General features: G+C 39.3%; 1 protein-coding gene across 1 annotated transcript in view; it reads right to left on the bottom strand.

Annotated features, from left to right (window-relative positions):
* ptprc (protein tyrosine phosphatase receptor type C) overlaps positions 1-13,337 on the bottom strand; it is a 33,942-nt gene extending 20,605 nt beyond the window's left edge. The window contains exons 1-8 of the mRNA XM_034676059.1: positions 13,248-13,337; positions 13,012-13,121; positions 4,317-4,331; positions 3,635-3,808; positions 1,898-2,032; positions 1,599-1,673; positions 341-610; positions 5-244 (exon numbers count right to left, since the gene is read on the bottom strand). Of these exons, the coding sequence (XP_034531950.1) occupies positions 5-244; positions 341-610; positions 1,599-1,673; positions 1,898-2,032; positions 3,635-3,808; positions 4,317-4,331; positions 13,012-13,075 (973 nt within the window). The 5' untranslated portion in view covers positions 13,076-13,121; positions 13,248-13,337. The remainder of the gene's footprint in view (positions 1-4; positions 245-340; positions 611-1,598; positions 1,674-1,897; positions 2,033-3,634; positions 3,809-4,316; positions 4,332-13,011; positions 13,122-13,247) is intronic.
* Between the last annotated feature and the right edge of the window lie 639 nt (positions 13,338-13,976).

Raw genomic sequence — 13,976 nt, 5'->3', positions numbered from 1 at the left:
TCACCAACAGGGATGACTTTAGAGCTGTTGAAGGAGGACTTTGAACAGTTTGTTGAAGTGAAGGTCGTAGTCAAGGTTGTGCAAAAGTCGTTGATACCAGGTTTGATACAGAACACTGTAGAGTCATTGTGGCATTGCTTTGCTGGGACATTATTGGAAGCTGACATCAAAGAGCTGATGTCCCAATCACTCCTGTAACAAACATGTCCTGAGACACAGCGACCTTCTTTAATGTCTCCTCGATCTGAAACAGAAAAGTGATGCATGAACGTCTCTCCAAACTCTCAAATAAAGAAAGAATGTAAGATACAGTTAGACTGTAGTTGTTATTTTCACTCACTCATTTCTTCTGTGACTACAGTAGTTACATTACTGGTGTGGTTACAGAACGTTACTGTGCCATCAACATGGATAAACTCCACGGCATGCTCATACTTAGTACAAGGCTTCAGATGTTTGAAGTCATGTGACGAGGTTTGGTTGGAGTGATTAAACCGGACAGTCTTCTCAGGTTGTGCCTCTTCAGTGATGGTCATGCGGTAGAAACCATCAGTAGAGCTTGTTATGTCTATCTGAAGGCCAAACTTGATGGTCGAGACATCGTAAGAACCTGCACAAAAAACCCCCCAACAGAGTTACTAAATGAATGTTTGTAAACTGATGAATCTACTTCAGCTGTATTTCAGAAACCATCGTCAGTCGCAGACAACACAGCAGCCTTGTCCCAGTCTTCACCTCGAACCTGAACACTGAACCCTCACAGACTTTAAAGATGTGCAGTGTGTGAGTATGTGAGGGCTTGGTGTAAAAATGAGGAATGGGTGACCCTATGATGACATCACACTTACCTTGAAAGAAATCAGTTGTTAAGTAGAAGAGTAAAAAGCTAACTTCAGTTTGTAGACCTCATCAAAAAGTCAACCACAAAGTGATGAACGACATGTCGTCATGTAGAGAGTTTGCTTTGTTTATTTCCCATTTTTCTAAATCTATCTTATGTTATCCTCTACAAACACTTCCTCACATTTAGTCAGGACTTACTGAAGGTGTTTCATTTGGAGTTGAGATCCCTCACACACTTTGGGACAACACTAAGCTCTAACACACCTCCAGCTGTAAATCTGGGACTCTGGGAGCCATATTCAGTTTATGGAGACTTGTGTTGTTGCTAGCTGTTGGTTATGAAGGACTTCCAACCGAGACCTTCTTTTCTGTTTGTTGACATTATTTAAATCTGACTAGCTTCTAGAGAAGTGAAGTGGATATTGAGAGAGTACTCATAAGAGCAGATTGTTGGCTTCATTTCAGACAGATTTCTGTTTGTAAAGGTAAATAAAAGATAAATGGTCTTCAGTTAATGTTCAGTGGGATCCAAGGTTACATTACACTCTGTATCAACAGTTTTCCCAAAGCCCACTGAAACACTAGAGGAGAACTTAATCTGAGTAGAATCATAAACAACACTTCAACATCCAGAATCACGTCACTGCCAACAAAGCCCAACTCAGAGACAGATTCTCCTGATAAACATGAGCTTAAATCAAGAAAGAAGACTTTAAGTGTTGTTTTATATTGGGGAGAAAAACACCAGTACTCACATTGAATCGGAGCCGGTGGTGGAGTTGGTTGAGGTGTTGGAGGTGGTTGAGGTGTTGGAGGTGGTTTCGTGGGGACTGGAGAAGATTAATTTTTGATCAGAGAAGAAAGCAACAAAATGTTAATATGTGATTGTAAAAACGTTGAAATATTCTGTCAAACTTGGAGAAGAGAAAGCTACTGGACTTATTAGTTTCCTCCAGTGTTGGTGGCTCTGTTTATACTCACACAAGAGAAATACAGTCTTACCATAGTCCTATATAAGAACATACAGGGAGCTTTTAAATTAAGTAATTCCAACCTGTGGTGTTAGGAGCCACTGTGGGGTTGGACTTGGTGCTTGTTGGTAAGGTCTCATTGAGAGAGGTGCTTGTCTTAGGGTCAGTGCTCTTGGTGGTTGGATTGAGTGGGGGTGGGATGTTTGCAGGAGGAATGGCTGCAGGATGGAGAGCAGAAGGAGTCACCTTCATATGGACACATTTTGCTGCCAACAGTCTTACCTGATATAACGTCTAAGAACAGTTTCAGGATGACTTCACTGCTAATGTTCCCAACACAGATGTAAACAGATTACATTACCAGGCTTGGTGGTTGTGTTGAGTGGGATGAGTGGAGGTTTGGGGGCATTAACTGAGGTGTTTGAAGACGTGACAGGAGCTGTTGTCACGGTGCGTGGAGGTGAGGAGTTGCTAGGTAAGCTGGTGACTGAAGGTGGAGCAGTGTGTGTGGTGACGAGTGGAGGTGAGATGGATTTATCATCTGCATTAAGAGAAAGCATTAGTCAAGCTAAACACAATGTCACTACAGTTCTGACAGTAGTTAAACGTAGCTCTTTTCTACTCACAGTGATGGATGGACTCTACGGATCATATTCATATGGCCTTTATTTTCTGGTGATGTCAAACTCAGGGCCTGATCTACTAAAGGTTTGCGTGTATAAAAACACGTGCAAACTCGATAGCTGATGTACTAACCGGGTGCACCGAGGATTGCGTCTGTCAAATGAGCAAAATAGTACGCGCAATCCATTTAGCGTGTTTGCCGTCATGAATATGCAGAATATATACAGATTATCAGAACATGCAAAATACTGGGAGGAGGAGATGCAAGTGTAATCATTTAGCACATGCAATGTGATCTATCAAACCTGAAGCAGATAGCGGGCAGTGTTTTTGCGTCTGTATTTTGCACGTTTGAAAGGCAGGTGCAAATTGGCACAGCGTTATGCACAAATGTCTGCCGTCACTGTGGCGAGAAGGAGGGATAAATGCAATGACAGATGACGGAGAGAGAGAATCTTCTGTGCGCGTGTCAGCATATTTGGACTGTCAGAAATAAAAATAGTAGACATATCGTCTATTCAGGAATGCCATTTTTGAGCTGCTGGATGACCTAATTAAGGGCTGATTTGGAGCCAGTCACAAAAAGGAGCCATGCCATATCTCCTATTGGAGAAACTCATTACAACACTGCATTTTCTTGCGTCTGGATGATTCCAGCACACCATCGCAGTTAGTGCCGGCGTCTCCAAGTGTCCACCCGTGCGTAATGAATGTTCATCTCCTGTGCTCTCCCCTCCCTCTTCATTCGCCGGTGGCTCAGTTGGAGGATCACTGCCACTGAATGACCTCCCGACTGTTGCCAGGGCATTGTCAGTCCAGACACAGAGCTGACCAGCTGCCTTGTGCGTGCAACGATGGTCCGAGTGTAGCTAATGAGTTATAAAATCTGTTTTTAAACTTGAATGTCCTGATGTCTATCTGTATTCTTTTTCTTATCCGTTATCTCTCAGGTTTCTTAAAGAGCAGTGGATACAAATATGTCAGATAACAACACTTGAGCTTCCCACCCTGAGTGTGACGTCACAGGAAAATGGCCGCTGTGTGAATATGATGTAGATTAGCAACAGGCTAAATACATGAAAAGGTGTGGTTGAACATCAGCCGACATTAGTGAGTTCAAAAACTGCACTTTAAAGAGAACAGGAACATTGATCTGTGCTAATGTTCCCGACACAGATGTAAACAGATTACATTACCAGGCTTGGTGGTTGTGTTGAGTGGGGTGAGTGGAGGTTTGATGGCTGAGGTGCCTGGAGACGTGACAGGAGCTGCTGCCACGGTGCTTGGAGGTGAAGTGGTGCTAGGTAAGCTGGTGACTGAAGGTGGAGCAGTGTGTGTGATGCTGAGTGGAGGTGAGGTGGCTATATCACCTGCATTACAAGGAATCATTAGTCATGTCAAACCAAACATCACTACCAGTCTGTCTACCACCGCCCCTACACTGTCAAACTATGACTACTTCAGCAGCATTGAGCTAACTCACATGACAAGGACAAAAGTTGAGCTTTACATCTCACTATGAGCTCAGATACTTCCTGCGTTAGATCCTAGTGTTTGATTACTTTAGCGTACATTTTTCAAGTTTGCATTAAGATTACAAACTCAACAAGATTGTATCCGTGCTGCAGCAGAGTTGAAGTGTTAGAGTAATGTTGCACCATTGGCTAACTAGCTTATCTTCTTCAGAGATTAAACAGATATGACAGTTTTATTTGTGCACAGAACACTGGAGCTCATATCATGACATGATGCTGGTTTTCAAGCTGAAAGCTACAGAGGTTAAGAGACAGAATAATGTACAGCTGAGAGCAAAACATTTATTTCATTGCAATAATGAAAATCATAATGAATGTTGAATAAATGTGTATTTCTACTCACTTGATGCATCTTGACCTGGAAAGCACAAAAGAGAGAAAAAAGTGAATCATTGCAGCTTGATATTCAAATATTTCAAATATTTACATTTCTTATTTTTTATCTAACACCCTATTCATTTTTATTTTTATTCCTCCTTTATTTTGATGCTTTCGTTTGCTCAGTGTTGTTTCTTTTTTTAACTCTGTAAAGCACTTTGCATTGCTCTATGTGAGAATGGTGCTTTATGGATAAACTTGCCTTCCCTTGCTCTCATGAAGGAGTACACTAAAGGGTAAAAAAAAGCCTCCCAAAAAATTTATTTATATAGCACCTTTTAAAAAACATGATTTACAAAGTGCCTGGCAGACAGCAGGGCACATAAAACAAAGCATAAGAACTCAACAGCAGAGAGAAATTAAGCAAAAAGTAAATCAAAATCAGACATCAAGACCCAAACCCCGATTTAAACTGACATCACAGGCAGGGGTGTCACCAGGGATTCTGGGCCCCCTAAAAAAAAGATATCTCAGTGTGGGCCCCATCACCACAGCCAACCAAAATATAACATTGCTGCTGTAATACTGGTTTATTTGCGTTAAACAAAAATAAACGCTTAAAGCTGCTGTGAGGAACTTTTGTTTTGTATCGATTCTGGCGCCCCCTTGTGGACAAAGTGATGCCTCTTATCTCTTGTCCTAAACATGCAAAATTAGTGTTTTTAACAAAAAACTCATCCTGTTGTCTTTTGACAGTCAACTTTATCAGGCAATGTAATTATTTTCCATGAAAACGGTCAAATAAAGGCTGTTTCTGAAGCGAGATGTCCATCATCTGGTCTGACACCTACCCCCTCACGACGGTTTCAGGCATTAAAAATGACAACAGAGAAGGTATCAGTGTTGCTGCTGATGGTCTTGTTTGCTATTGAAGGTCATAAAGATGCATCAGTATCATTTTCAGTCTGTTTCTCAGCCACTTCAAAACTCCTCACAGGGCCTTTAAAAGGATCCTGGTTAACTGACTCAGATCTAAGCTACATATCATTTTTTTATACAATTTCTCCAAATGTGACTGCACAACATTGACCTTCAGACTGTCCCCCTCTTTAAACAAGATTATTTGAAGCCAAGTGAATTGTTGAATAACAACAAGGGGGCATTATTTGGTATAATCTGACCTCATGACGTTAAATAAAACTCTAAAAACCCACAGTTCACTTTCAATCAGATTCAGTCACACCTGATGCTGTGAAAATATGACCCCACTTTAAGGATGAGATGCACATCTCACAGAGCCGATCAATCTAATCGACAGGAAGAGACTCCCCTTTTTCCAGAAAGGAATTCTGAATGTTTATTATTTATTCAGACAATTTTAGTTATCTTATTGCAGTTATAACAAAAGAAAAGAAAAGCATAGTAGAGAACACATTTTATTTCAGGCCCATTAAGGGCCCCCCTCCCCACTTGGGCCCTAGGTAGTCAGTCCTTCTTTTCCCCCCACTACGACGCCCCTGATCACAGGAAACACAAGAACCCGACAACATGAACTGAGAACAAAGGGGCAAAGAAAGAAAGATGATTAAAAGTATAAAAGGAGAGAAAGAATAAAAAGGGGCCACAAGCAGTAAAAAGGGATAAAGCACTATAAGAGGGGTACAATCAATATGGATGAAGCATTTAAGGATAAAAGTGATCAAAGAAATTAAAATACAGTAAATGAAAGCTAAGAAGCTAAAAGGCTTCAGAAGAGGTGAAGGCATAAAAAGAGATAAAAGCATTAAAATAAATCAATAAATCAAGATGAATAAAAGCAATAAATGAGATATTAGGAGAGTGAAACAATTCAAAGAAAATAAATGCTCAATGTGTTTTAATTAAAAGCATCGATGAAGCTGTTCTTGCAGGGCCGAGGCGCCGTCAGGTAGAAAAGAGGAAAAAGAAGCCATTTTGATCTGAACTTCTGTAAGAAACAGAACCATGCAACCTGGTTGCTATAACAATGCGGGCAGAGCAACACTTGCTATTTCAAAGGCAAACCACGATTTCCTGCTTCGCACTAAAACAAGAGCCTCCCTGTGCTCAGAGGACCAATGTCGGATTGAACAGATTGCCGGTTCACTTTGAAAGGACTCGCACTCGTTCCTGAAGATTACTCATAAAAAGTGCTTCAACAAAATAAAATATTTGGGCTTTATTTGATTTTATATTTAAAATGAAAACTCTAATTCTTCACTAATTGCTGCACGTTTTTAAATCCTGTGTTTAAACGTTAAATTACGTTTGTCCTCTTCTCTTAACAGCAGTGAGAACGATGAGGTGATGGAGGGCTGTCAAACAGTGAGTCTCAGGATGTGGTTTTGGTATGTTCTTGTTTCACTACACTGAGCAGAGGTGCTTGCTCTCTCTCTCTCTCTCTCTCTCTCTCTCTCTCTCTCTCTCTCTCTCTCTCTCTCTCTCTCTCTTTGCAGTGACGTCCCACGTTGTTCTTCGTTGTGACTGATATAAATTGTTTCAGTGAAAGGTTTTCAAGGTGTAACTTTGCTCTGGGATGTCGATTGAGAAGAACTAGTGTAGCAAAATATAAATGATTGAGTACGTTTTGTAGTTAAAACTCAACTAAACTTCCTTTTTCTGTTCCTTCCTTCATGGTGAAGTGTGAAATGGAGGTGTGATGTTGAAGCTGTTATACCAGCCTGTCGAAGGCCTCAAGCTAAAGACAAAAGAGCAGACTGAAGGAGAACAAGGTTGAGGAGGTGAGAAAAGCGGCAACACACAGTTTAGCTCAACCATCACGTCGTCACACATCCGTCTGTCATGTATCAGCCATCTTCACCAGTGCACAACTTTAAAATGTTTCTAAACGGCCTCTTCCTTCTTCACATCTATACCGCAGAGCACCCCCCCCCCCCAGGCTCTGTGCGACGCCTCCTCCTCCCTGAAATGGCTTTCATCGAGCAGCTTAACATTTCTGACCTCACTTCTTCTTTTAGTCGCTGCACTTCCCCCTCTTTATATTTGGTGAATTCGCAAAGCATTTACATTTGTTCTGTCTCAGTCTGCTCGGCTCTTACAGGAAATGAAGACAGCTCAGAATGAAAGGCGGAAGTGGTCAACGTTGTGATCATACAAGTGTGGTGCCTACTGCTGCAGCAGCCACAGAGAGAGCTTAAAAACTGACACGGGGACTAAACTGCTCTAACCAAGTTAACTAAATGAGCTCTGACCTTCTGGGTTAATCCGACACTACACCCACAATACTTTAATTCTTTAACAGTGAGGAAAAATAACTGAAAGGAAGTTTTTGATGGGATTAAACCTTTAATTTGTGTTTGGTAGAACATCTTTGCCACATTTCTTGCAGTAAAAACTTGTGATACAAAAACAGAGTGCCTGTTTCAAAGCAGAGTATGTGCACAAGTTACTTTATACTTCATACTTTAATATGAATATTGAATATTTACCACTTTAGAATATTCCCTCTAATACTTAATGCTGTGGGGAATTTTCATGAGGTGATTTCAATACTGACATCTCCTCATGACGTCAAAAAGCAAATGAGACCATCAGGAACGTGACAGATTTTCCCAAGGGTGTTTTTATGCCCGTCACCCCGACCGCAGGGTAGGTGTCACACGAGGCGTAACGTTTTTTTTTCTTCATATTTTCAACACAAAGATTCACTCTGAGTTGTTCATTTGGCTCCTTAAAGAAAGTCGACTGTTGCACGTACAGGTCAGCATCAAAAAGAGTGAAGATGAAGCGCGTGGTCCACAGAGGAGAACAAACCAAAAGAAACTCACAGGAGCTTTAACGTTGCTCAAATGGACCTAGGTATGTGACCTCATACATTTACACAGTCCAGGATCAGAGTGTGATGTTAGTTTGCTTCTGTCATGGAACTAAAATAAAAACAGCCAGTAACAATTTAGCTATCTTGCTAAAGTAGGGCTCTTATTGGACCAATGTGAGGATGTTTTACGCTCTTGTATCGACTGAGTCATTGTCAAAAGAAACTCTATTTAAATTCAGAGTCTTGCGTTCAAAACCACACACAAAAAAAGATGAAACACAAATCTGGAGTCACCCAAACGAACACACGTCTTATTTTTGTGTCCTGAAAAGAGTTTTATAAGTAAATAAAACTCAGGCACGATGCTTCCTCTCTGGTAGTTTCACTGAGAATGAAGCCTCCTCGTTGGGAGCTCCAATTACCATTCATGGCAGACATGAGCATCATCTCTAAAATACTCAATATGTAGATCACAGATAAATAACAGGTTTTAACCAGACTGTATAAATAATGGACATGGTATCCGTGACGTCACCCATCTGTTTTTGAGGCCAATCGTCGGAGGCAGCCATATTGGAAATGCTGAACTCAACATTACTTCTGTGGAGCTAGCGTGAGGTAAAGAGGCGGGCTTTGAGCCTCCTAGTCAACAGCGACAGTGTTCCCGCCTGTCAATCGAATCAGCTGTGCCTCTCATAAAAATGGAACATTTGTAATCTTGTGTGCTGATCGAGAAATGAGCTATCCAGACTACACTCCTTTTTTTTGCACCACGCTGTAAACATGTTTATTTCTGCTGTAAAGAGCGTCTTCTTTGAATGGGTGTGTATGTGGTTTCCTGTACTTCCAGAGCCTCAAGCTGACACTTGAGAAACTGCAGCTTTTAACACGTCTGCATTAGTTTCGATTCTCGTGGCCGGAGGTAACCTCTTGTTTTTAACCCGTTTTTTAAAAGTGTTTTTACCTCATGTAAGCTTTAACAGGAAAGTCAGTTCATGTATTTGAGTTGAGGTGAAAATATATTTGTATTATTTATATAGTGAACTATTTCCATAAAAGTTCACCACAGTTATTATTTGTGTATTTATAATAGTAGAATAATTTCTAAAGCATCTTGAGGTTGTGACCAAATCATGTGGAAGGTACTTCTGTGGTTCTCATTACGTGAACCTGAAACTTCGTCATCCTCGCCTCTGATTGGTCGGTTCTGTGACATGTGATTAAGTGACAAGGAAGTGTTGAAAGTGGCGACAGTAAAGTGCTATTGAGACAGTTATACATAAGTATCCTGCTGCCTCCTTTTAATAGAGTGACCCAACCACTACGCATCAAACCCTCACGTCACACTCTTTTAAAGGACACATTTTATTTTCAGCTTACAACAAATTCACTTCTTTATGTCACTTATGTCCATGAACTTATTTAGGCTACATCTGATCACTTTCTTTCACAACAATTCTGTCCATCACATGTGGCTGAAATGATCTCCATCAGAAATACAGATTGTGTTATAGGTGATGACGTTATTTAAAGCTCCTCCTGTGAGGCGTGTTTTTCACAGACGGATATTAACACTGATCAGAAAACAAGATCATCAGCGTGGAGAGATAACTTCTGTGGTTGTTTTTAAAGTCTAAAACCACCGGCAGTTGGTAGATGCCAGTTGTGGTGATAAAGAGTACGTGTTAAAGCAACCTTTGACAAAGTTTGTGGTTAAGTGGGTGGAATATTTTACTGTTAACTCACTCTTATGCTGCAAAAACTTTAAATTAAACAAGTGTTTTTGTCCTATTTCTAGTAGAAATTGTCTGAATAGACTTAATCAAGACCTAATTCACATGATTAGTTCATTTAAACGTCTTATTTCAACATATAACAAGCCAAAAATACGACATTAATGACTTTTAATGAGTAAATAATATGCAAATAAGGTAGGAAACATTTGCTGGTCAAGTTTCTTGATATAATTTCTTAATTCAAGAAAATTAACAAGTAAAATTCTGACTCCATTGGCAGATTTGGTTTGTTTTTACTCACCACAGTCTTCCTTTTGGTTTGTAATATCTTGATACAAGATGCTTATCAAGACTTGACTTTTCAGGTGATGAATGTGGCAAATATTAAGTCTAAGAAGATATCTTTCAAGTAGAAATAACAAAAAAGTAGCTGCTTGTGGGGGGTCGCAAGATGTCTTTCAGAATGTTTTATTTTTATTTTCTAAGTAATCTAATATTTTACCCATTATTGTAAAAATATCAACACAAGTCGTAGTTCCATCTGAAATAGACCTTGCAAATAAAAATGTTGAGTTAGTTTTCTGCCTTTTTTTTGTTGCCAGATGGTTTCTGAGGTTCCTGTTAGTTAACAGTTCATTAACAAAAGCATCAGTAGCAGCATGTTAATTCATAACAGCACAGGAAACAGACACATGTGCATGCAGGTAGGCAAATTTTCAGCAGACCAGCTAAATGAAGTATGAAGCTACATTTAATCAGTTTGAGGGACAGTGGGGGTACGGAAGAGGATAAGGGCCACTAAAAAATAAATAAATTAAGGTATAATATATTTTTATTATTACTATTATTCTGAGAAAAATTTCTAAAAAGCCAGAATTTTTCTAAGAAAAAAGCCAGAATTTTTCTCAGAATTCTCACTGTAATCTCAAAATTCTGACTTTTTTCTCAAAATTATAATAATAATAAAAATATATTATACCCTAATTTATTTTTTATTTTTTATTATTCCAAGAAAAAGTCAGAATTCTGACTTTAATTTTAGAATTCTGACTTTTTTCTCAAAATTATAATAATAATAAAAATAAATTATACCCTAATTTATTTTTATTTTTTATTATTCAAGGAAAAAGTCAGAATTCCGACTCTAATCTTAGAATTCTGACTTTTTTCTCAAAATAATAATAATAATAAAAATATATTATACCTTAATTTATTTTTATTTTTTATTATTCAAGGAAAAAGTCAGAATTCCGACTCTAATCTTAGAATTCTGACTTTTTTCTCAAAATTATAATAATAATAAAAATAAATTATACCTTAATTTATTTTTATTTTTTATCATTCAAGGAAAAAGTCAGAATTCCGACTCTAATCTTAGAATTCTGACTTTTTTCTCAAAATAATAATAATTAAAAAAATATATTATACCTTAATTTATTTGTATTTTTTATTATTCCAAGAAAAAGTCAGAATTCTGACTTTAATCTCAGAATTTCTGACTTTAATCCACTGGACAAAAAATTAAGGTCCAATATATTTCATCATTATTATTATTTGTCTGAGAAAAAAGTCAGAATTTTGACTTTAATCTCAGAACTTTGACTTTTTTCTCAGAACAATAGGAATTAAAAAAATATATTGGACCTTAATTTATTTATTTTTTCAGTGGCCCTAAACCTCTTCCATAGTGGGGGTCTCAAGTCTTTGGCGCCTCTATTTTGGGGGACCTAGGCTGGAAAGTTTTGGAACTACTTGTGTCCAGGACACAATTAGCAAATAAGTGTCAGTACCTACTTTGTCCACAGGGGTTGTTAAAATTACACAAATCCAAAGTATTTGATGATATGTCTGTTAGTTTATTCTCTTAATAGCTAGAGTGTCAGAATAGAGTTTAACTATCTGGATCTATTCTGAAAACTTGATGTGAATGATGTTTATTGGACGTCCCTGGAAAGCATCGCAGCTTCAGAATAAAGTTGAACGCTCGACTGGTACCTTAAATGTAACCAGCTGAAGTTTTATGCTTTTAACTTTATTTATAGATTAGATCATACATTATAGCGAAGTCTAGAACACTATACGATCAAAGCCGTTATTAGACTGAGAGGCGAGGACGTATGAACAAGAAACGGTCTGCTGATGCGGTGAACCACGTGGCTCGCCGACTGCACTATCTGAGAAATGGAGGACCAACGTGACCCGGACTGAGGGGTGAAATAAATAGAGAGGAGGGTTTCTTTGGGCTCATATAGAGACATCGCAGCTGAAAATAGCTGACATTATTTGATGTGCTGAGCTGTAGCAGAGCTGTGAATGATGCAAGAGGCAGCAAGGTGGGTCTGGCTGAACACACACATTCATACACACACACACACACACACACACACACTACACTCAGATGTGTACCATAGACAACACACACAGCCACTAGGGTTGAAGTGAAGCGCTCGCAGCGACACACCCCGACAAATGTTCTCATCTTTGACAGACTCTACCCCCCCCATCCCTCAACACACAAATGTATTTGCACCATCAGAAGCACACACACACACACACACATGCACACACACACACATTATGTCAAAGCAGAACAGAAACATGATTGCAAAAATTCCCACAGCTGTGCAGCAAATGAAAGCCGCTGTTATAAAGCGTGTCTTGTTATTAACAGCCGTCTTTGATTGAACATAAGTGTTTATTCTTTTGCCAAAGGGCCTCACAAAGCTGTCACTTCTCCAGCTCCTCACATCACTGCTGCGCGCTCTAATGTCTCGTGTTCTTGGCTTTGGAAAGTTTAAGAAACATGAAGTAGCACAAACGTCGGCACGGCTCAAAGACATGATATACTGTAGCTTGTCATTTCTGCCCTCAGCTTTTCCCTTTAAATGATTTCAATTTGTGTTTTCAGCGCTGACGGATTCATGTCTCTATCTCAGGCTGAGTCTCTCTTTCCGATTCAAGAGGTTCAACCTTTTTGTCATAAACACGATCACATGCTCAACAAACATATGCTACGGCTTCAAAAACAGCCAAGAGTTTAAAATAAGAGACCTCATCACCTACAGTTGGATATCATTCATGTTTTTGCATCATTAACAGATTACTTTTCTGTCTTGAAGACTTCCACATGACAGAAAGAACTCATTTCTGCCCCATGTTTTCATAAAATAGATGTTTTTGTTACTTACAGTCTGCCAAACTGAGGATTCCAGCCCAGAGCAGCAGGATCTTCAGACCAAAGAGACCTGCCATGTCCAGGAGTCAGGGTGTGTACAGCCACACACCATACAGATAAGTCCTACAGGCACAAATTCACAGCCCAAAAAAAGAAGCTGGACAATCAGTTACCGACTCTTAACGATGACTAAACTCCAAAAACCTCGTCCTTTTCTGAAGCTACATACAGTTTTTTAATCTGTCTTACCAATTGACGCAGCTTCCTGGACTTGTTCCTCAAACCTCGCTTCTGGTGTCAAGTCAAGCAAGTGGGAGTGATGTCACACAGAAAAGAGGCTGCCGCTACCATAACGCCTCGGTGACAGGAAGTTTCATTTCAGCTTCACCACCAAGAACAGGAAGTCTTTTGCTCAAAGAGTCTTCATGCTTTTTGCTCAAGTGTGAAAACCTTTTCAGACTTACTTTCAAAAAAGGGATGAAATCTAAGTTTCTGTCTAGTTATTTAACATTTTTGAGGAACAAATCTTTGAGATACATGTTGGATACATGACTGCTTTTGGATTCAGAGTTCAGGGAAATGCAATAAAAGCTCATATTGAGGCCTAACATTAAGGCCTTTTGTTAGTTAGCTTCTGCTGGACTGTTCTGATAAACTCATCATGAGATATTTGACACACGAGATGAGACACACACTGATACAACTTCTAAGATCTCACGCTTCTCCTCTCTGACTCCTCCCTGCTCTAAAACTAACAGGCCTACAGTCGCTCGGCCTTGTAGTTGAAAAAAAAAGCAGCACAAAAGCGAGCGCTGCGATGTGCAACAAAAAAAAGATTCAGTCTTTCCTTCTTAAACTTTGTACTCTGTTTTTTCTTCCCTCTCTTCGTCTGGAGAGAGAGAAAACATGTGGCCATTGGCTCCAGAAGTGAGTTTCTTCATTTCTGCTGTTCCTTCTGTGTGAAATACATTTATAAGG

The sequence above is a fragment of the Notolabrus celidotus genome, chromosome 2, assembly GCF_009762535.1.
Source record: "Notolabrus celidotus isolate fNotCel1 chromosome 2, fNotCel1.pri, whole genome shotgun sequence".
NCBI classification, from domain to species: domain Eukaryota; kingdom Metazoa; phylum Chordata; class Actinopteri; order Labriformes; family Labridae; genus Notolabrus; species Notolabrus celidotus.
Note: the sequence above shows the minus strand (reverse complement) of the source record. Positions and strands in the feature narration are given on the sequence as shown.